This window comes from Trachurus trachurus, assembly GCF_905171665.1.
Source record: "Trachurus trachurus genome assembly, chromosome: 17".
NCBI lineage: Eukaryota > Metazoa > Chordata > Actinopteri > Carangiformes > Carangidae > Trachurus > Trachurus trachurus.
Genome location: NC_139900.1, coordinates 34,510,620 through 34,534,275, shown reverse-complemented (window position 1 = coordinate 34,534,275; position 23,656 = coordinate 34,510,620). Strand labels below are relative to the sequence as shown.

The following is a 23,656-nucleotide window of genomic DNA, read 5'->3' as shown; positions in this document are numbered from 1 at the left end:
TGAATCTAAAACTAAATGGTGATCTTTTTTTTATTTTGTATTTTATATCTTTGAAGTGAGAAAGGCTAAATTGTAAAATGTGACAACAGACCCTGGTTCTCCCTACCCACTGCTGTTTAGAAGTCCTAGAGGTCATCTTCTGATGCTTGAAAAACGACTCATGATGCAACTGTCCCCACGAAAAACACTGGATGAAAAACAGACGTACTGTATTTGTTAGTGAGCATCTGGAAACTGACAACGTTATGTATGTCCTTGTGATCCTTAGGCAGAAAAAACCTGACTGTAAGACCTGTATGAAGATATAACATCGGTAACCTTTTTGTTGCTAGACCAAACGTGTTTTAAAAAGAGAATTGTGAATCTTTCTATTGCCTCAAACAGATTGCAACTGCTCCAAAAAATATAAACAGACCATCAAAGAGCCTCTGATTTTGGGAGTCGTTTGTTCTCTCTCTCTTCTCTCTTTTTTCTTTTTTGGTTGTGCATGTTTTACAAATATTAACAGGAGTGCTGCTGTTTTTCTATGTTCACAATTTGTTTTGCTTCCTCGCTTACTTCCCCTAAAGAACAGTTTGCAAGTTTTCTCACAAATAATTGAAATTCAAATTAGACAGTTCATCCATCACAGCGAACTGTCACTTTTCAGTCAAATTAAGGTTATTGGTGTACGTACGTTGTTCTTCTAAGGAGAGTAACCATTTTTCAAAACTCCTCTGAGTCAGACACCAACTCAAAGCTCAGATGCAGTCAAGGTGACTTAAAAGTCCCTTGTGTGGAGAATAAACCATCAGGGAAACAGTGTGAAACCATCCAAGTATGTGTACATGCATTGGCACTGCCACATGTGCATGAGATCCTAGACAGGTCTGAGTCCAAGGAGGTTGAGTCTGAGTCAGCACCGAATTCCTACTCAATACTCTACAGTTGTTTGGATTTCTTTATTTTCACAGCTACAAAGTAAAGCTAATGATACACAACAAAACTATGAGAGCAGTATATCTATACATTTGTGTATGAATATGTCTATAATGAGGACATTTAGCTGTTAAATTCAGGCTTAGGAAATAAGCACCTGTACTTGAAAATGTTGGAAACTGGGAACCAAGACTGCATCACCAAAAGGGCAACTGCTCCAGGCCCCCAGATGTCTGGACCCACAAGTCCCTGTTTCACTATATCAGTTGATTTTTGGCTTATTGTCATTTACTACTGCAAATGTGTTTTGGGTGAAGGATAGAATCAAATGGGGCATGAATTGTTCTGCAATCAGGCAGCATTGTCTTATAAAGTCACAATTTGTTGAAGTCTAGTTCCAATATATGTATTGTTTCAAAGACAAGTTGATCTGGTTCTTAGAAATAACGTGGAGTCAGGTTGTGTTCCAGGGTTAGATTCCTAATTGCAGCATTTTGGGTCGGTGCAAAATATAATGAGGCTGACATCTATCTTCTATTTTATACTTTGTGTACTGTACTGAGCTGGGAACTTGATGGTCCAACAGAAACTGTACACCCCAACGCCCTGCTGAGAGCTGACAAACAGCAGATCTTTAACCATGTGCAGTGTCAAAGCTGGGTTTCAATACCCAAGTTCTAGTGGGTTCCTTTGCACGATGTATCGATATGAGCTCAGCATCAGATACATTTGTTGTTGGCGTTGTCTTTCAGCTGCTCCAGGGAGTCGTCTCCACAGCAGATCACCACTGGCATATATTCAATTTGGAACAGACTTTACACTGGATACCCTTTCAGATGCATCCTGGGTCCAGAGCAGCCAGGAATCAATCCACCAACCCAGGAGGCAGAGGCCGGCAGCATGGTCTGTCACCCTAACTCATCAGAGAAGAGAAGAGAAGAGAAGAGAAGAGAAGAGAAGAGAAGAGAAGAGAAATGTGTACAGGTGTGTGCATGCCTGTATGAACCTGTGAGCATGTGTGTACTGCTGCATGCAGCTGTATTAGCTGCTAAAGGGCCATGAGTGCTCTCTGCTGGTCATTAGAGCAACTGCAGCACAGGTCAGGGTGGCAGCCATTTTAGTCTGAGGCCTGCCCTGTTGTACACGGCTGTGTGCAGATAGATCACCTCACCACAGGTTCAGATTTTATCTGTGCGAGGTTGGATTAGGTCAGAGCAGTTCCCAAGACACACATCTCTAAAGGCCTGAGCTGACAGCAGCCAGGGTTTAGGTCAAGCTGGAGATTCTTGTAGTGATGCAGTGCTCAGTAAATCATTTTGTATTTACCGTGTCATTGCTAAAACATACATTTTTGGTCACAAATATCTTCCTTCTACTCTGTATCATGAAGTATTTTTACTTTTGTAATTATCAATTACACACACACTCCAAATAATTGTACTACCTTGTTATGATGCATGTTTTTTGAGTGGATAAAATGTAACCTGTATCCTTAGTCACGGTTACATTTAAATCATTCTATCTTAAGAAATAATCTTGAGATTGTTTTTTGCATTTTCCATTTATCAGAATATATCTGCAGCATTGGTGATGCAGAAACCCTGCTTTAAACCATGTTTAGAATCCTTGGTAAAGATCTTGGTTTCATTTTGTTTTCAAACATATTTTTGGATTTTTTTTTTTTTCTTTTTAAAGAAATTGAAATTTTCATTTTGTTTTCATGTGGGTGTAGCTTACTGTATTTCAGTGCTGAATGTTGTCTGCAGGTGTAGTGTGACATATCCACTGCTCATTAACCCGAGTAGATGGTAATAAGAGGAGGCAACATTGATGAGTCCATCAGCAAATTCATCAGCTCCTCCATCAGACAGTTTGATGACACTGTTCAGAGAGTTTTCAGTAAAAAAAAAAAAAAAAAACCTGTTGTTGTGGAGAACAGAAACCTCTCAATGTTATTTCAACCACTAACATTACAATCATGAAATTTATTACAATGCAAAATTCCACTTCACAGTGGAGTATGACAGCCCTCGTACTCACAGAGCAGGAGATACAGGACACAGCAGTAGCACCAAACAGTGGACTATCTTACGTGATTATTTTGGAAGTCAACTAGACACAGTTAAGCGCTAAGCTGTTTATTCTTGGCTCTGTTTTTCAAATTCTCCACAAAGCCCTTACAAAGCCTGAGCGAGCTGGCTCCTCAGCTCAGCACTTCCCTTCCCATCCCTCACAAATACCTGTTGCACTTTGCATCAGCGTTAATAGCTCCTTGGCTTCTCGCTTGGTGATTCTTTCCTGTGGCATTCTGCTGGGACAGCCCGTCACCCATCTTGATTTGGCCATGATGCAGTCGCAGCTCCTCTCTCCCTTGTGTTTACATCCCAGCGACTGGCCATCACCTTCCTGCTTTTTTAAAGAGGAACTATGCAAGTTTTTTTTCTTTAACTATGCTACATTTTTACCTTAATTAAACAGCTTTGGTGTGATTGTGACGATTAAATAAATTACATGTAATTTGTTACAGGGAGAATGGAGGCTCACTGACTTCCATCTAGTGTCTCTTGGCTGAAAACCAACCTTGTAAGATCAGAGCCTCCAACCGGGTGTCCCAGATCTCGTCTTGGTGGCACCGTGACACAAACGCGCACCGTAACCTGCATCTCTTGTTTATCCTCCTGAGACCCGGCCCATGCATGTGTGTCCTCTGGACATTTTGTTCACCTGTATCTTCCTTAAGTATTTGGAGTTACCCTATCGAGCTCTATAGTATTCTGTAGAGGACATCCTGGGCTTTCCAGTGATGTGTCATGTGATGGGTTTGCATGGGGGGAACTTTACTTTTTTTCTCTATCAAGATGGCCGCCATACCAAAACGCACATTTCATGGAGAGAGGAGGGGTAACACAAATATTTGTTATCTATTGCTATTTTTACCAGGATAATTAGGGCCACGGGCCATCGCACCGGGCACTGATCCCTACAGCTATGAAATAGCTAAAGGGACCAGTCATTATAATCTGTAAAAAAAACAAAACGGTTTTGACGAGTTAACTCGTCAATGGTCGCGAAAGAGTTAAAAGACAAGATTTTATTGTGCCATTCTCCAGGGCAAATGAACGCTACAGAGAGTTAACTGGGCCTTGAATACTTATGGACACACAAATTAGCATCCTATTCAATAGAAAAGAAGAAGTGATGGAAATACAAAAGCAAGAAGATTGCTTTGCATTTCAGGAGACAGTTCTTGGGGAGGAAAGGACATGCAATGTTTCATCTAGACTGGTGTTTATGCTAATGTTAGCTAAAAGCAAAAATGCTTTTTCAATGTATTGAGAATTTATGTTGCTAATTTACATATTTGGCAAATTTCATATGGGTTAATGTATATTTTTATCCAGAATTGTTATCCTCTTGTTGTGACCTCAGCATTGAAGTTTCATTTGGTTATGTTTAGACTTTGACAGCACTTGGTTGAGGTTAGGGAAAGATCATGGTCTAGTTTATTGAAGAAAAACAACCCACTATGACTTCAGATACAATGCAGAACAAAATGTATGCCTTAACGTTTACTGAAGTAATTTTGTTGCCAGAACCTGAAAAGCACTCAGGACTCCGAACCCAGGTCAACGTCCACCCCAAACAGCTCCTGGCACCTCTGCTGTTGAATGTAATGAATGCAATGCTTCGTTCATTCAAAAAATCTGCTGCTGCTGCTGAACATAATCCAGACAGTGATTATGTTTCCAACATAATGCATTTGCAGTTTAATTTCTAGGAGAGATGGATGTAGTAATCCCTACCTCTTCTCTGTTCATGTGTTCCCTCCTGATTTCTTTATTTTCTCACCTTCTCTTGCAAAAGATGATGATTTTCAGTGGTTCAGTTTTTAGTAGCAAAAGTGTCAATGCAAATTCCAAATAACCATATTAAAGACATCAGTATGTTTCCTCTGAAGTGTCTGACATATGGTTGACTGACTACCAAACCAACCTGTCAATCAGCTGAGTAGCAAGCGCAGCCCATGTGTTTGCTGGTTTATGCAGACACCCAGTGTACAAGCAGAACCTTGAGTGTGTGTGTGAGTGTGAGTGTGAATGCAGCACACAGTACATGGAATACATTAAAGCAGAAGTAAGCGATCCGGTCGTTTTGGCTAACTTCCTGTCAGCAGATGGAGTTAGCAGCCCCCGCCCTCGTCCCTACGTCACCACATTCATGCGCATCCCTTGGCTGCACACACAGAGAGGACTGCCCCTTTATGCCGTTCTCTCTCCTCATTGGATAAAGGTTGTAGGATACAAGAAAAGTTTTCTCCTGGGCTCAGAGCAGAGCAGAGTGACTGACAGACCCGTGTTTCAGACCAAACACTCTATAGAAGTGATTGCTGTCAGAAGATATAACTATTCAAGACTTATATTAACACAAACATTCCGCTTACTTCTGCTTTAAGTCTTTCGCATTAAAAAGTCATATAATTAATATTTAGCTTCTTTATTAAATTATATTGTTTCATAGTGGAATTTCTGCACTGCACAATCTGACAAGCTCTGTCACCTCATTTGAAGCATACTGAAAGCCTCAGATTTTCATTTGTCATTTGGCCACATGTCATTGTCACATACATTTAAGCTGCCAGCATGGAACAATGTTTTCTGCCAGCATTCTAGCAGAACCTATAAATACTGTACAGTGCATGGATTTTTTTTCCTGAGATCCTGTATCTCCTGCGGCAATGAACAAGGCAATAAATCCAACAAAGTCAACAAAACAGAAATGAAAATTAGCTGATACGGTCAGTCTTTCAAGTGCTTCAACACTGCATTGCAAGAACCATGTGCGTGGTTTCCACACACCCAGCTCTTTGAAAAATGTACTCTGTCATGTCCTACTTTGTCCTCATCTTCTATTTCCCTCATCTCCTCCACAGAAGTAACAGTCTTTGCCTCTCCTCCCGCTGCTTCCTCTCTATTCTCTTCATCTTGTAATCCCACTTGGGTATCTGGAGCTGGTTGTGGTTGCTGCTCCGCCTGAGTTTGTCTGGTACAAAGATCTGAGAAGGGGCTTTGCACAGCCTCACTTTGGGCACCACGATGCCCGGCCGCACACTGCTCCTCCGCAGCATGTTGAGTGGGAGGAGGCTGGCCCTTCTCATGGCCACTGAGGATGCTGCTGCCACCTCGCTGAGCAGCTGAGGCTGGAGGCTGGCCCTCCGGTCCCTCGCTTTAGGAACCAGAAGAACCCGCGAGTTCTGGAAAAACAGCTTGTAGTTGTTCAGTCTGTCCGGGCCCAGACGCTTCAGCTCCGCCACACGTTGCCTCCTCAGAATCTCTTGCACGGCAGGACGACGCTTCCCGACGGCCGGCGGGCTGCCCGGGGACACCGTGCGGCAAGCTATGGCAATGAACGGGCTGGAGATACTGGTGGTGACCTGGACCATGTGTTGAAGGACGCCCTCATCCACAGGGTTTACCTTGTTGTTCATGTAAAACCTGTAGGGCCAGCAGGAGAACAGGCTGAGCAAACGCCTCCAGCACGACTTTGGTTCCTGGGCCTCGGCCAACAGTTCCTGCAGGAGAAGAAACACCACTTTGAATCTGTATTTCATGGAGATAAAGAACATTCAGTATTAAAGGGATAGTTCAACATTTTGGCAAATTGGCCCATTGCCACAATCCCTTTAGTCTTAGGAGTAGATTCGTTACCTTTAGTTGTCGGTGCAAGCTAGGCCGCGTTCAGACTGCAGGCAAATCTGATTCAAATCTGATTCCTTCTCATATCTGATTTTTAGGGCTGACTGTCCACACTGTTTTTAGCAAGTGTCCAAATCGCATTTGGCTCTGTTCAGACTGGGCCACGTTATTGACCCATCTGACAGGTTGCTGTAGCAACGACGTCAGAGCGGAGGCTACGCCGTATGTGACAGGCGATGCCTCGCGGATGCAGCGGCTACTCTCGCTGCAGCACAGTGATCTGCTCGGTGCTGCAGCCGCACGACCCGCTAGTTTCAACCTCAGCCCGCCTGGTGTGTGTGTGTGTGTGTGTGTGTGTGTGTGTGTGTGTGTGTGTGTGTGTGTGTGTGTGTGTGTGTGTGTACGTGTACCAGAGACTGGTGTGTATGTGTGTGTAGCCACAGAGACGGGAAACTCCAGCACCCTAGAGCTGGGAGCGCGACGTCGCCGTCACTCCTGTCGCCGACAACACGGTAGTTTGCATAAAAGAAAAGTAACAAGAAGGAAACTGATATTTAACTGGAGCTCACGGGACCATACGGGACCTGTAACACCATAGACATATATACCGTATATACTGTATATATATGTCTATGTGTAACACAGTGACGGCGCCGCGTAGAGTGACGTCACGGACAGTCAAAACCGATCTGAGTGTTTGGAGCTGTTCAGACTGAGACGCATCTGTCCAAATGCGATCTGAAACTACCTCCTGGAGGTGGTTTCGATCCGTTTTGCAAACATCGGATTTCATGTGATTTGGGACTGTTCAGACTTAAAAAGAGCCATCCAGTTCCAATCTGGATGGGCTAAAAATCGGATTTTGGCTGGCAGTCTGAACACGGCCTTAGAACGGCGGAGCAAGCTGCTCAGAGCTACACTACAGAGGCTAATGGGATTTCTTGGTTTCCATCATCAAACTCATCATACACAATCCAACAACTCCAAAACGCTCTAGTGGACAAGTTCTGAGCTGTACATTCACCACGCTATGAGATAATAACGGAACGTTACGAGACTGAGTTGTTTTAGAGGTAAATTCATGCAAAACCGCTGATGTGCATTCCTGCCGAGGGCAGTTTTTCGGCAAGCAGTCTCTGCATTTGCCTCGAAAACAACTCTGTCTCGTAATGTTCCGTTATTATCTCATAGCGTGGTGAATGTGTAGGTCACAACTTGTCCATGAGAGCGTTTTGGAGTTGTTGGATTGTGTATTTAATGAGTTTGATGAGGGAAACCAAGAAATACCATTATCCTCCGTAACGTAGCTCTGAGCAGCTTGCGGCTCTGCTCCGCCGTTCTAAAAACAGCTTGCACCGACAACTAAAGGTAACAAACCTACTGCTATGACTGTATAGGGATTATGGCAATGGGCCAATATGCCATGTTGAACTATCCCTTTAAGACTGTAGATGTAATGAACATATTTACCTCCAACAGGGGCCACTCCAGACTGAAGGTATCACAGAACTGCTCAGCACAGGGCCTCAACATCAGCGCTTGTATCAGGTTGGCTGTCTCGTGACGGCCGGTAAAGAGAGCCCACTCCCTGGGTGTCATTTTGCGACCATTGTCCCGTGCCTGGATATCACTTCCTGAAGATGATTAGGGACAGTTAAAGGACAGTCTGTGGTTGCAGCTGTACTATAATCTGCTTGGTTTACACATTGATTGAATACATTTAACAACAAGTAATTTCTACCCTTGCATTACAAAAATCTAATACATGGAACAAGTCAAGTCAGTTATATCCCTGTATCATGAATCACAAAATTTCTCATCGCTAATATTGTCGCTTGTAATCAGAATAAAGGTTTTCATTCAAAATGGTGTTTTCTAGAATTGATGCCCATTTATTTCCGGACATGAAACACATCAGTGGTTTATGTTCTTCTGTAAAATCTCACTTAAGTTACACATACCAGCCAACATGAGAGCCCTGACACACTCTGGCCGGCCCTGCATGGCAGCCTTCATCAAAGCTGTGAAACCGTGACAGTTCCTCCTCTCAATGTCCAGCCCAGGGAAGTAGTTCAGCAGGTAATTGGAGATGAATATATGACCTGCAGACCAGACAGAAACATGGACAAGTCAGTCTCATGCAAGCAAGAGGTTCTACATATAATGTCACGGGTAAAGCTTCTTATTGGCTTAAAGCAGAAGTAAGTGGTCCGGTCGTTTTCGCTAATGCTGCGTTCCAGGCAGGCTTTTGAAACCGTAAATTACAGCTTCAAGTCACAACTTACGACTTTGTAGCGTTCCAGGCAACCCACTCGTGTTTTTCCGACCTGTTTTACCGGTGAAAGTCACTATAACGGCCACTCGTAACTTCTGACCCGTGAACTCGTACCAGATCGAACTGGTATGACTTCACGGTCGGAAAAATACGAGTTTCCTTGAACGCACCATAACAGTCCTCGTCGCTACGTCGCCACATTCACGGCGTCCCTTGGCTGCACACACAGCCCTGCATGCCGTTCTCTCTCCTCATTGGATAAAAACTGTAGGATACGATAAATGTTTTCTCCTCGGCTCAGAGCAGAGCAGAGGGACTGAGAGACCCGTGTTTCGGTCCAAACACTCTATAGAAGTGATTGCTGTCGGAAGATATAACTATTTAAGACTTATATTAACACAAATATATCACTTACTTCTGCTTTAACTTCCTTTTTTTTTTTTTTTACCTCCTTTTAAACATTCATCAATATAGAAACCAAACTATTCATCTCACCAGTCACCACTACTGTTCCTATTAGAGATAGTGTCCATGTGCCACTTTGTGGTCCAGTTGTATACGTAATTCCATGAAGACAGACGGGTTTTAGCAGTGAATGTTGAATCCGTGCCAATGGTGCAGCTTGATGGTAATGTCGGTGTCAGTGGGTTAGTCCACTATTTTGGTCCAGACAGAATATCTCCACAAGTTCTGGAAGGATGTGTTGTGCTTAATGCTCATTAGCTGCCTATATTTTGCTAACACCCTAAACTAAGATGGTGAACATATTCCGCACTCTTTGTCAGCATGCTAACAATAGCATTTGAGTAATGTGTAATAAGCACCAACCTGCTCGCTTTGGTATCATGTTAAAAGTCCCACGCTTATATTAATACTGCAACACAGCCTGTACTCTGAAACTGAGCCTTAAAACAAGCTGTCAGAACGTTTGTAACTTTGTGATGTCACAACAAAGCAGCCAGCCATGCCAGGACCCAACATCCAACCATCCAACCAGGATCTGGTTTCTGAAAGCTAATATAATGACAAGAGGAAATGTCTGGTCTTTTTTGTCGGGCACCCAACCTTTAGATTTTGGGATGTGCGTGCATTCTCTTTTGTTTTTTAAGAGGAAATGTTAAACCATATTTTTTGTGTTTAAAACCACATATCAATATGTCATCCAACCTGAATGAAAAGAAAATGTGTTTTTCAGCCCTCTCTTATGACCTATGGGAGTGTCTGCTGAAATAACGCACATACAGACAACTGGACAGGAGTGGACAGTTGCACACAAATATATCTTTCTATGGATATGAAAATGTCAAATAAAAAAATGGAAATGAGACCTTAAAACAAAATTTTGTTATGATTATACCGTCCTATTACTGTAACAAAGGTTAAAGTGTAATCAATATGAACTTTATGCACACAGCTTGTAATATTATGAATGCAAACTGAATTTGAAGGCACAAATTGTTTCTCAAATATATTTTTTTATATCGCCGAATAGCACTAACTGTTGAGGATGCATGTAACTATGCGTGAAAACAATCATTCAGTAACCTTTAAGGGAATTTAAATAACATCTAGTGCCACTGTCACCATCACACTAGTTCTGTGCCGAAGTTGCAGCCTGATTTCAGGTGCACAATTTGTCAGCCACTTTGGGGAGTGGATGAGTAACTTCACTTTGTGACTAATGGAACTTGAAGTCAAAGTGCAGCTTTTTACCATTCAGCACAGCATCTTAAATGTTCACAACCTGAGTTCCTTGCTGACCTGACTGAGTAAATAACGTCTAAATCCAGCTAATGGAACAGTCTGATCTCCTGAAATTCCTTGAAGTGAGCATAATGCAGGATTTTAACACGCACCAGGAGTTCTTTATGCAGACACTGTTAGAGACAGAGGCACGCTCGAATGGAAAGGCGAAGAGACGGTTAATTCTTGAACCTGACCTAGATGGATAAGCCCCAGGTCTTGAACGTTTTCTACCTTGTGAAAGGTTTCAGGGAAAGTTTTTCTTCTCAACCAGTTGACCACTTTGTGTGTGTACGTGTGTGGACTCGGAGTCTTGGTCACCTGTTCCCCTGAGGTGTTGCAAAGTACTTTGTCAAGAGAGAGGATCAATACTTCTTTTAATGAAGCAGAAAATGAAGAGTAGTCTGCAGCTATTCATCACAGGCCACAGTGAGCCATTCATCATCGTTAGCAGATGAGAGGCCGGGGCACTGTGTCTGATACACGTGGCTGCATCATTATGAAATTACTTATGATGGTACTTTCCAATGCTGTGTAAATAACAGTGATTCTTGCGAGCACCAGACCTTGTAATACGCTCTGAGCTTTAATTTGGACCAATTTGGAAACTCAACTCTCTGCAATAAAATTTCTACCACTGTAAATTATGCATCAAAAGTAGAGGGGGGAGAGAAATATAAATGCATGCAAGGCAAAATGCCTCAGTGGGAGAGAAATTAGATACTGGCTCATTAGATTATGAGTAATATTACATAAGTCGTCCAGGTCATGGTATCTCTGGGGGCCAGAGACAGCTCTCAAGACAGCTGGATTTGTTTGAGGTTATTGAAGACACTGAAGATGAAAGGTGAAATGCTTTCAAGAACTTCAAGCAAATGCAGTTACCTTTATATAGCTCGTAGACATACAGTAAGGTAAAAAGGCTACGGCAGATGTGCATGTTTTGAATATAAAGCAGGTTTACGTTCTATATTAAGACTCTAAAAGTATCAGAGCCTCAGTCCACAGAGAAATGCACACAGTCTGTATTCACAAACTGAGCCATAAAACCAGCCGCCACTTCTGTAACTTTGTGATGTCACAACAACGCAGTCGCCGCTCACATCCATGACCCAGGCCCCACCCACCTGGACCTACCATTCAGCCTTGCAGAATTTGGTTTCTCCGGGAATTTTAATTGAATGATTCAGAAATCAGTCCAGCTTGGTGTTACAAGAGCTCCAGAGAGATGTAAAACTACACTGAGATGGTTTTTGGTTCATAAAACCACAAATATATCTATATATTCTTATGAAAACCAAGACTTATATAAAACACAGTCTTATTTCAGTGATACAGTAACAGCTGACAGTGGATCATGTAACTCGTGTCTGTGCAGTCGTATCTCCTGGATTTAACAACAAAACGGTTCCACATTCTAGAAAAAGGAGGATAAAGAGAAGGAGCTCAACTCTCCATCATCTCCACACATCTCATTTTATGGATCCCTGTCAGAGCACATCTGCTTGATGGTCTCACTCACATAGATACTTGCAGCAGATGATTTCATTAGCTTTGACTGAGTTGCTACTTTTACCTTCAGCATGCAGGGATTTCACTCACTCAGTGCATAAATAGTGAATTGATTTTTTCTCTCTCGTGTTTTTCTTTATTTATGAGGCTGCTCAAATTTTAACTTTGTCCGGGACAAGTTTTTCCACTTCAATCAGAACACCATTTAAGGAAAATTATACTTGTTGAGCAGCAGCTACAAACAGCAGCTCCAGGGCTGTAACAGCACTCAGAATTTTTGGTTTTACATTATTGCTCAAATCATTGGTTTTAGCAGGTGTGACATTGTTGTAGTCACCAATAGCTGCTTCAGTCTCAAAACGAAGTAAAATCAGTAAAAAAAAAAAAAAAAAAAGGTCAGATGTGTCCATTATTATATTCCAAATCCCTCATCATTTGCTCATTGCTTCATCCTTTGTCTCACTTCTGTGATTACAGACAACAAAGTGGTGGCTAATCAGGCTAAACTCTTGGCAAATCTATGATCTGTTTGAGAATCAGATGATTGCTTGTGCTTGCCAAGCTAAATTAGCAGGCTGTTGATAAAAGCTTAGTTTTATACCCTACCAACAAGAAAGTTGAATCAATCTTTCCATCTAATTGCTTTTTCAAGTGCAATTCCCCAAAAATGTCGAACTCTTCCTTTAACTAAATGATTTCAGTTAATTACAGAACACAGTTGAAGGAGAGGTGTAATTGGGCTGATAAATGACCCTGAAGACAGCGGTTAATAAGGACGCTCTGCTTGATTGTGTAATTTGTTTACAATAATTATAGCAACAGAAGAATAAACTCTAAAGAGAATATACAGGTGCTCAGGGACAGGGAGGGTTTACCTGCTTGGGCTGCGGTAATGAGAGCGGTGTTGCCCTCATTATCCTGCCAGTTGACATCCAGATACGGGCACTGTGAGAGGGCGATGACCACGTCCACGTAGCCATGGTAACATGCCACAATGAGGCCAGACTGAAACACAAAAACAAGAGTGGTTAAATGTTCTGCCTTTCTCTTTGTCTCTGATTGATCTCGGCTTTTTAGAAACACCAGTATTTTTGTGTCTCCGGGCTACAGTGAAACTTTTTTTATGGGTTCACACAGTCATATTTCCACACAAGAGAAAACCGTTGCAGCAGAAATAAAGCTTGTCGGCCATCCTGCCTGGGAGCGTGGTAAGAGGCCGCTTCTAACAGTGTGTGCGAAACACATAGAGACACCGTAATAAACTGTTAACTCAAACTAACGTGGGTTTCCAGCTGGAGTGGCCAGTGGCCAAACACTAAACTGTCCAAACTGTAACAGGCTGATTTGATCTGAGGGTAATGACTGTTACATCAGAGTTAGAGTGTATGTCACCACAGAAACCAATGAAAATGGTCAGGGCTTGTATTTTCACACTGTTAGCTTTAGTTATCCCACCAATCTGTATGCAGAACGTAGCTTAATGTATTATCTAGCTACAGCACATGCAGATAAAAGCACAGTGAAAGTAATTGGGGGTATTTTGGACACATAAGCTGTAGGCCTATCACTGAGAGCCTGAGGACACAGCTCAACACAAACTGGATCTGGTGGTTTACACCTTTGATTTGGAGCCAACGTGAAGTAAAATGAGGTCAGTCACTTGTAATTCCTGTCGTGTAAATGACAAAAGTTTCTCATCAACATGGTGTCACTACAAGTAGCCTACAGAGAGGAAAATAAGAACATTGGTCTTATGATCACAGAGTTTATCATCAAACCAGCTATTACACTGAAGTAAACAGTTCACCCAAACTTTGAATGCAGACTCTGATTTCACTGAGAGAGGCTCGAGGGTAGCCCATTTCACTGCCTCAGCTTGAACCTCTCAAACAAACATATTCATAGTAAATACATTTCTATCAGACACTACGCCAAGGATGTCAATATAAATCCTGATGAAGTGACAAATCAATAGACACCCCTAGGACTAAAGGTTACATTTCCTAGCTGGTTTATTTCTGCAAAAAAAAATTCTTGACACTGACACTGACAACATGAATACCAAGGTTTGCATCTATTGTAGGTTCTAACTGAATAGATATTAGATACGGCACCCAGTTTGGAGTAAGCTGCCAGTCGATTGTTCCCCACAGGGACTGTACACTGAAGAGGGTACATGTAGCTGGCTGCTCCATCCTCTAACCCAGCATGGGCGGTCAGAGCTGTTTTCATAGAAACCACCACTGAAAGGCTGGAGGTCAGTGTTTTCCTCAGTATCACAGCAAACATCTGATGTCTTGGCAACGTATACATTGTTGTAACAGCAGGTGTCCTGAAAGACATTACTGTCACAAGTCCTCCAGGACAATCCCTCTGTCTGCCTCAGCTCTATTAGCATCCAGTGTCTCTTTTAGCCAGTGCTCAGGTCAGTGTCTTAGGGAGCCCTTTAGAAGCTGAGCCCTGCTGACAAGCTGCTTGTTGACATTGTCACTGTTCAGTTTACACTCCCCATCTGTCGCTGGAGCCTTAACCAACTGCTCTGAATCCGCTTTCAAGATCTGACTCTCAGTGGAGCTGCACCAGGATTAGCTGGCCTCTCGGCAAAACCTGATGAGGCTGCCGGTGAGAAAAAAACTGCTGACTTCACACCGGGTCAACATGTTGCTCATGCTTCATTACATAACGTAACCATGCCTTACTTTTTGCATGCATCATAAACACTGACGTACTGTAGGGCTTACATTATAGACATAAAGATCTTTTTCTTTGTTTTCTGAACCACAACTGTATGTGTCCTGACTCACATCATTATATCAACACAGTTAACAGTGTTATAGCACTAACACTGTGAGTCCACATCGGTTTCACAGCTGTACCTGAACTCTAATCACACTAACCAATGATGCTATCAAAATAAGTAATCAAACTTCAAAGGACCACACCAGTGATGGCATGTTTTAGTGTGTGTACCTCAACTTGACATCACTGCTTAATATTTTCAAACCACAGACACATCAGATTTATTTGGAATACATTTTTCAAAAGGTTCAAAGTTGACCTTTGAGTTTAATAATAAAGTCAGTACAAGTGTTTAAAGATCAAGTCAGAATTTTGATCTGACAAGACTTTGTGGTGAGCAACAACTAGAGAGTAGATGTCAGTGGTTCTTCTGATTCCTATTCTGAGGTATGAAGATCAACTGACTCCAAACTGGGTTTAGTCCAACTTTAGTTTGATTTCATTGGCTCATATACTGTCAATATGAAAGCATTTTAAAGTAGCCCAGTGCAGCCAACTAAGACCTATTACTAGTTGACTTCATAACATTTGCATAGGTAAATGACTGCAAAACAATGACTATCTGTTAAGTAGTCAAATGCATCTTAAAAACTGAAACCACACACAGTCAATTGTGTGTAACTAAAAGTCAGGAATGATCATGTATCTTCAAGTATTATAATCAGTGTGAGCAACTTGGGTTTTGCTCACTGAGGTTCAGTAGACCTCTCTGGTCTTGGTTGCTGAAAACCAAACATTCATCAAAATGCTTTGAGCGACCTACTCTTCTGTTTCGATCTGTCTCCTTCACTTCCTCTTCGGTCACTCCTTGTCTGATCATAACCTTGACAATGATGGCGTTGTTTTCACAGCATGCTTTGAAGAAGGAGATGGGCTCGGGGGTTTCAGGGCTCGGCGAGCGGTACAACTGAGCGGCGATCGCACTGTCGAGGGGATAGAAGGAATCATCAGAGGCAATGCTCCGTATGTCCGAGCGGTCCGACAGGGCCTCGAAGTCCAGCTCCTCAAACTCCTGGTAGATATCGTCCTCATCCTCCCAGTAGTTCCGTGTGTAATCAACTTCGTAGTCCTCGTGATCATCCTCTTGTGAGTCCTCGCACTCATCCTCAGCTTCGTCGACCATAGAGATGGACATGACTGGCATGCCCAGCGCTGGTTGACTGGTCCTGAACTCAGTCTTGCAATGTCCAACTCCTCCAGCCACTCCATTCTTTTGTACCTTTGAACCTTCAGCTTGTTCCTCTGTTATTAACACCATTTAAACCCGACCTGACCCCAGCAAGCCAAAAAATGCCTGTGGGGTGTCAGCAGAATTCAAAGAGGACCTAGAATTTACGTCCACCGGCCCGCCACAACACAGTATCTCATCCTACCTGACAGACAACTGAATGCTGTTCTATCCGTTTTCTGTCTCTGCCTGGTTTCCCAAGAGTCAAGGGCCACCAACAGCACTGGGTGAGTCTGAGTTCATTCCACTTGCTGCCATTCATCTGTCATATTCAAATACATATTTTCAGCTTCCTATAGACATTATAGTTCCCCAGATATCCACAAGACAACGTCACCAAAAAAGGTTTGATCATATGCATGATCTCTCCGTACTGATGAAATTACCAAACATAGTCAATAAAATGTGGAAGTTCCTCTTCAATGAGAACATCAATGTCACATTTTCTGACAAATTGAGTCTGAGTATCCATGATCCACGAACTGCAGAAGTCACGGTGAGTCTCCACAGCGGTATCAAAAGCCCCTGTCACGTCGAATAATCAAGGCATCGAACAGACAGTGTGAATTCCTGAATCCTTGAAGTCTTAATGAGAAGTTAAAGTGGAAGTTGTCCTCCGGAAAAGTAGAGCAGGCTGCCGTCTTGGTTTGAAATTGTAACGGAAACTAATCCCGTGTTTCCCTGTGGAGAAACACTAGTCTCCCTTTGATGATGGCCAGCAATGGGATGAGAGACATTCACTTCAACTGACGCATGATAATCCCTTTAGTCGCTCTCTCTCCAGCTCTAACTCTTCTGTTGCGCTCCTCTCCCCTGTGACAGCGGAGTTTGAATGTTTTCTGTTGGAATACAAGAAACTGTAAAATTGAACGGTACAAGCTCAGAGGGAATATCTTAACTTTTGAAAAAAAGAAAAAGAAAATCTATCTTGATATCTGTAGATGTTCTACATAAGGACAATGGAAGAAGATGAGCAAGTGAACAAGTGCTTTATTTAAACCAAATGCAGAGAATAACATCAATGCAACAAAGTAGACAAAGACCGAAAGATCAATGTCAGTTTTGTCCTGACATAGATATCTTCATTCTCTAAAAGAATTAAAGTCATTAGTGCAACTGGTCAGGCCGACCCCATCCCCCGCTCTGCTTTAATCTGCTGTTGCACTTAACAGTGCCGTTTCAAATTGGATTCCTCACCCATGTGACTACATTTGTCTACAGGATACAGTGGAGGAGTCAGGATCGCCCTCAACCAACACAGACTTCAAGACCTAATTTCATGACTGTCTGAGACATACTTTGTGTTGTGCACAATGCATTTGTTCAAATGTATGGTATGACTTGTGACACCTGATCCCTTTTGATAAGCGAGTAAGTGACTTTTGGATCAGTTAAAGCAAATTGTATGGATTGAACTGGATATCAGATGGAATGATGGGAAGTATCTTGTTGTGTACTTATGGAATAAATAAAAGTCCTATCAACATGAATGTTAAGCAGTTGAACAATTACCTACAAATGAAATGATGAAATGTTTCCATTCAAATCCAATGGCCGTGAAATATTTCATAATCTATCTTAATTTATGTGGCTTGAATTTGAATAGAAATCTTTGAAAATGGTCAGCAGTGAATTTAAAAGTTTTATGTTCAAGTTTTAGGGTTCATTCATATAGATCTGAAAATCCAAATGTCCTATATTCTGATCTAAAAATGCAAACATGCAATAACTCGTTTAGGGTCAGATGAGCCGTGGAGTCAATTAGTTGATAATTGTTGGCAAACAGCCACTTATTCATTTGGAGTTGTTTTTCTGGCTCTAGTTTTGACATCTTCTAACTCCCAATAGAAATAGAGTGAACCTGAAGAAGCCAGTTGCAAATCTCAGTAAAGTAATGTCAGTGTGCAGTGTTTTATTTTTATTTTTCACCTGAAATGTTCCTGTGGACGGGGAATTTTGTTCAAGAACTATCTGGTTGTTAAAGGGGTAGTTCAACATTTTTGGCAAATTCTCCTTTTTGCCATAATCCATATAGTCATTACCTTTAATTGTTGGTGCGTGTTGTTTTGAAATCTGTGGGGCAGAGACGCAAGCTGCTCAGCTAACACAGTATGATCCCCTGTCCCTCAAAACTCACTCCAACAACTCCAAAACGCTCTCGTGGACGAGTTGTGACCTGCACATTCACCACGCTATGACATAATCATGTATAATATAACTACTTGCGCATTTGAAATCACTCCGCCCAGCAGCCAGGTCTGGAATGTAGTTCCGGCTGCATTTGCCTCGAAAACAACTCTGTCTCGTTATATTTCATGAGTATTTCATAGTGTGAATGAATTTACAGGTCACAACCTGCCCATGAGAGTGTTTTGGAGTTGTTGGATTGTGTATTTGATTAGTTTTGAGGGACAGGGGACCATTGTGTTCACTGAGCAGGTCACGTCTCTGCCCCGCGAGTCTCAAAACAACATGCACCGACAATTAAAGGTAACGGACCTACTGCTATGACTAGGGATTATGGCAATGGGTGAATTTGCTAAAATGTTGAACTATCCCTTTAAAGGTGTACAGAAATGGCCGTTTGTCCTGTTTGTCGCGCCGGTCGCTCCGAGTTGTCACGAGCTGCAACACGAGTTTACCCGAGTAAGGAAAACGAATTTGATTGGTCGTTATCGAGCGGGCGGGATATTCAAAGCTTGGGGCGAGGCCGAGCTCCGTGTGTGTGTGCGTGTCTCAGACGCTTGAATGACGGATTAGGGATCCAATATCAGTGGCTGGTGAATCGTGTACAGGCTGACGTATAATCCGTGCGCCTGCATTATCCAATGCGAAAAAAAAAATACACACTTTCATCCCGGATTTACTCAAAAATAGAATTTTGCACAAAGTTTGGCCTACATCGTCTAATAGATGAGTTATTACACTCATTTTATGACCCAGAGTGGGCTTAAATTAAATTTTCTTTTCTGTACACCTTTAAGCTTCTTAAAGATCCGTTTTTATTGCTGGTCAAGCTGTTTGTCTTTTACTCAGTCGGTCCACCAGACTGAAATATATCACCAACTTGGATAGATTGATGTGCCATTTTTCACTGATAATCGTGTTGGCCAGAGGATGAACCTTACAGACTTTAGTCATCAACACCATAAGGAGGTCATTTACATTTTTCTTTGAAAAATCACGAGAATTTTCATGGACTGCTGAAAAATTCTCTCTTGGTTTGAAGTTGGACTAGTTCACATTGCCACAACCTCAGCATAAGCCTGAACATCTATGGGTTTTGAATTGATTCCATGTGTTTTTGTTTCAATTCTTAATTTCATTTATTTATTTTGACTGCCTTGAACAGGTACAGTTTGCCACATGAGGTTTTCAAAAGCAGAAACTCTTTTCTTTAGCTGTTAAATTCTGCTTTTCCTGAACAATATTACACCATTTGGTAGCTTGAAATGTCACTTCACTGGTGCTTTTAAGGAGGTAAATGATTATTCAAGTCCAAGGTCTGAAAGTTATTATGCAAAGTAGTAATCTGTTGTTGAGAGACATGGGGTAGAATTACACTCTTTTTGAAGTCTGGTTTCGCAATAGAGTAGGAGAAGAAACAGAACTAGTTGTGACACAGCACTAATCTCTTCAGAGCTCCTTAAGGAGGGATACATGACAGCCATGATTTGATCCATGATATGATCGCTATGAAGAGGTTTATCTCTTTGTGCTTGTGAAAAATGAACCACAGTTTGGAAAATCAGATTCAGCTCGACAGCAGAAATCTTATTTCAACTGCATATGCTCCTAATCTGTACTTGGCTTCCCAAACTGTTAAGACTGTGCATTAGCTGAGGAGTAATTGGATTCAGCAGAAATAACCCCACATCCTGTTTCCTGGTAGACTTTCCATCCATACCAGACATTATCCTAGTTCAGAACCAGGCTGCCTGAAGCAACTGATGCTGAATTATGAGACAAAACACACTGACATTACAGTGACATACATATTCACATTACATTTAAATATCAGTGGTCAGTTTCTCATCAGATATATGAAGTGTAAACCGGTGTAAACTGAATGTGAGTTATCTACACTGAATCTTTTCAGCCACTGAATTGCTTACAGCAGTAAGTAAGCGGGGGGGCAACCTGCCTCACTGTGAACACAAGAGGAAACTGACTGACTTTGAACAGGAGGACACTTTGGTTGGTGAGGAACAAAAGAAAACGGCAGATTCAAGCTACAACCCCCAAGATCAGTACAACTACGCCAAGTCACACCTTTGTAAAACCCAGATATGGAGAAAAATAAGAACAAAATATTTGACTCCCCAGATGTTGTTGAAAGAGGTCTCTGATGCTTTTTTTTTTTTTTTTTTTTAAACACTTCTAGGGAAATGTTGTAATATTGATACATTCAAATTGGATGGAATAATAAACAACACATACATTTTCCAAAAATTGTAATGAACACAAAAAAATATTTCAGGTACAGTCATTTACTTTATTGAATCCAGTTCAGTGAAACAGGCAGAAGAGCCAAGAAGAAAGTTCAGGTAGTGTGAGTTCATGGTCAGCTGACTGAACCTACAGCCAGGAGAAGACGACCAGAAAACCTGACAGACCGGAAAACTGAAAACTTGTATGCATCTGCATCTGTTTGAGCGGATAAATGTAAGACAGATGACTGCATCTGTTGACAAGACAATCTTCTCTGCTCCACAAAACACACAAAAGGCAGCGTCACACACTCATGAAACACCAGTCAGTCACCAGTCACTGTCATGGGTTTATTTTAATGTGTAGAAGTTTAATTAAGGAAAAAAACCTATTGTGATGGGAGTATTATCACACACGCGCACACACCCACACGCTTTACATTGGTAGAGAAAATTGTTCAGACACGGCACTCAGATAATTCATTACAACAATTTATTATTGTTTCATACTAATGAACCAACAATTAATAGACCTTAAAGTGTATCTTAACGTTACAGTACATGCCACTGCTTTCTGCACATATAAAAATAGAAATCATTTGCTTTTAGAAATTGAAATTCAAGACCAAAATCAGAAGTGTCCAGCTCAGTTCAAGAAGATACTACAAGGTCACTTATAGCATCATATATATATATAATATGTATCATGTGAGCATTCCACACAGCAGCACTATTGCTGTCAGCACTACAGTTACTGTTATTCACAATCCTTATCAATAGAAAAGCAGTTATATTAACCAAACTCCAAATGAAAACACCTCTAACACTGGTGTTTAAAGAACACACACGCACACACAAAAAAAGATGCTAGACTTGAGTTCAGTGACACCCATTGTGCAGTCACCACAGTGAAATATTGACATCTCTTAGTGTCAGTGAGGGGAAAATAACAACACACAAATCAAGCAATGGTTGACTGTGTCACAATGGATCCTGAAATGATTGCAAACTGTGTAATAAAGTGCAGCACATTAAAACATTTGCATGAAAAAAAAACACCTTAATCCCTCTATTACTTTTTTTTTTTTCTAAATTGATTGAAAACATTTGAAATCACAGATTGACCACCACAGATATGATTGACAGTTTTTGCTGGCAGCAAGAAGTAGTTTGACAGAACGGCTGGAGTTTGTTTGTTTCAGTCACAATTAATATTGTAATACCACCCACATTTTTCAGAACAAACTCTTGTTCTTCATCTTTAATTGAATTGTAGTGGTTGTGTGAAGGAATTAGCGCATTAACAGAGAGATAATAAAATAAAAAAAACATTCTCATTGAGGTTGTCTGACAAACTGAGTTCCAGTGTTAAACCCCAAGTGAAACTACCAGTTGTTGTCTACACAATTAGTTAGAAAAAAAAAAAGACAGACTGTTAATTAGTGAGCTGCAGAGGACCTGGTAGTTCACTTCTTTACCAGGGAAGTTGTTTCAATAGTTTCAGTTCCAGTTTCTAAACCAAGCTAAGCTAAGATAAGATAAACTAAGCTAAGCTAAATTAAGCTAAGCTAAGCAAAGCATCTCGTGGTTCTGCTGTAATATTTATAACACAGATAAGACAGTAGTGTCAGTGAAATGACGGATTTGTGAAATGTGAAGTATTCCTGTAAATTGTGTTACTTTGCGAAACAAAGTTTAATTACAACATGCTCTCATTTCTATGTTTCATCTTGTACTAATATGTTTTGCTGGATTCAGAAACACCAACATGCAGATCTGTTCTACATCTACAAGGACACGAGGACTCTTGGTGTATATTATGGTTTGGCTTGAACTGTGCTGCTCATGGTGTAACAAACCACTGAAGACCAAGATTTTCTTCTAACTTCCTGTTCTTATGTATTTGTAATCCTGAAAGTTTGTTGATCTTAAAAACACATATTTATAAAATCATAATCTAAAAAGTATCAGTGAGATATAATAAGTCCTGTTTTAGTCAAAGATATCTACCTCATGCTAAACAGCTGCCACTGTGGCCAAAAGTCAAACTACAGGTTAATGGCACATCAAACATCTTTTCACTTCCCTGAACTCTCACTACTGTAGAAACCATCATTAGTCAACCTAAGTGAGAATGAAAAGATAAGGACATTTACTGAGCAGGCGAGGCTGTGGCTGTAAAAGTGCATAACTGAAATGTGGAAAGGTTCATATTTATTGCTCATAAAGTCAAATTTTCTAAGTGGAGGATTGGAAATAAGAGGTGGTTAAGAGCCAACACAATGCTATGCTTTCAGTTAAACAGAGCACAGTGTATCCACTTAGAGCAGAAGTCAGTGCACCTCACACTCCTCCAGACAGGATACACACACTCTGCTACCCCACTTGTTCTCATCCTGAGAAACAGCTGCAGATACCGTGCCTTAGAAAAGCCAGGCACAAGCCAGAACTAACAACCTCGACCCCGGTAGAAAAACAAAGCTGATCAAAGTGAGCGTCTCAGGGTGCAACTACCTACTCAGCTCCCACATGGAGTCACAACAGCCAGTCAAGGATCAAACAAGGATGGAGGAGCAGACTCTTCTCCCAGCCCATCTCTCCTCAACTGACCTAAAACTAGCACTCCTGTTCACCGTGTGCACAAGATACAATGCTACCTGCACTACTGAAAATCAAACCTTCCAACATAACATGAAACATAACCTTTTGACTGCTGAAGCTGTGATTGTAACCCGGTTAAGTGACTGAAAGACAAAACGCCTGGTTTAGAGAGAAGGGAATTCAACAGTACAATCTGGATCGGACTGAAATGGTTCAGTTCATTATGTTATCTGAAGAAATATGGAGTCTACACTGCTGTTAAGTCATTTTAATTATGTGAAACTTAAAGAGATAGTTCAACATTTTGGCAAATTGGCCCATTGCCATAATTGCTATAGTCATAGCAGTAGGTTTGTTACCTTTAATTGTCAGTGTAACCTATTTTTAGAACGGCGGAGCAGAGCCGTGAGCTGTTCAGAGCTACGCTATGGAGGCTAAGGGAATTTCTTGGTTTCCC

General features: G+C 41.5%; 1 protein-coding gene across 1 annotated transcript; it reads right to left on the bottom strand.

The window, feature by feature from the left end:
* Positions 1–5,833: 5,833 nt before the first annotated feature.
* On the bottom strand, positions 5,834–16,198 carry ankrd33bb (ankyrin repeat domain 33Bb; the record flags this gene model as incomplete). The annotated part of the gene is made up of 5 exons (XM_083992196.1): positions 5,834–6,487; positions 8,082–8,245; positions 8,573–8,713; positions 13,017–13,146; positions 15,704–16,198. 5 exons carry the CDS (start codon positions 16,196–16,198, stop codon positions 5,834–5,836), a joined length of 1,584 nt encoding a protein of 527 aa, XP_083848322.1.
* Positions 16,199–23,656: the final 7,458 nt, after the last annotated feature.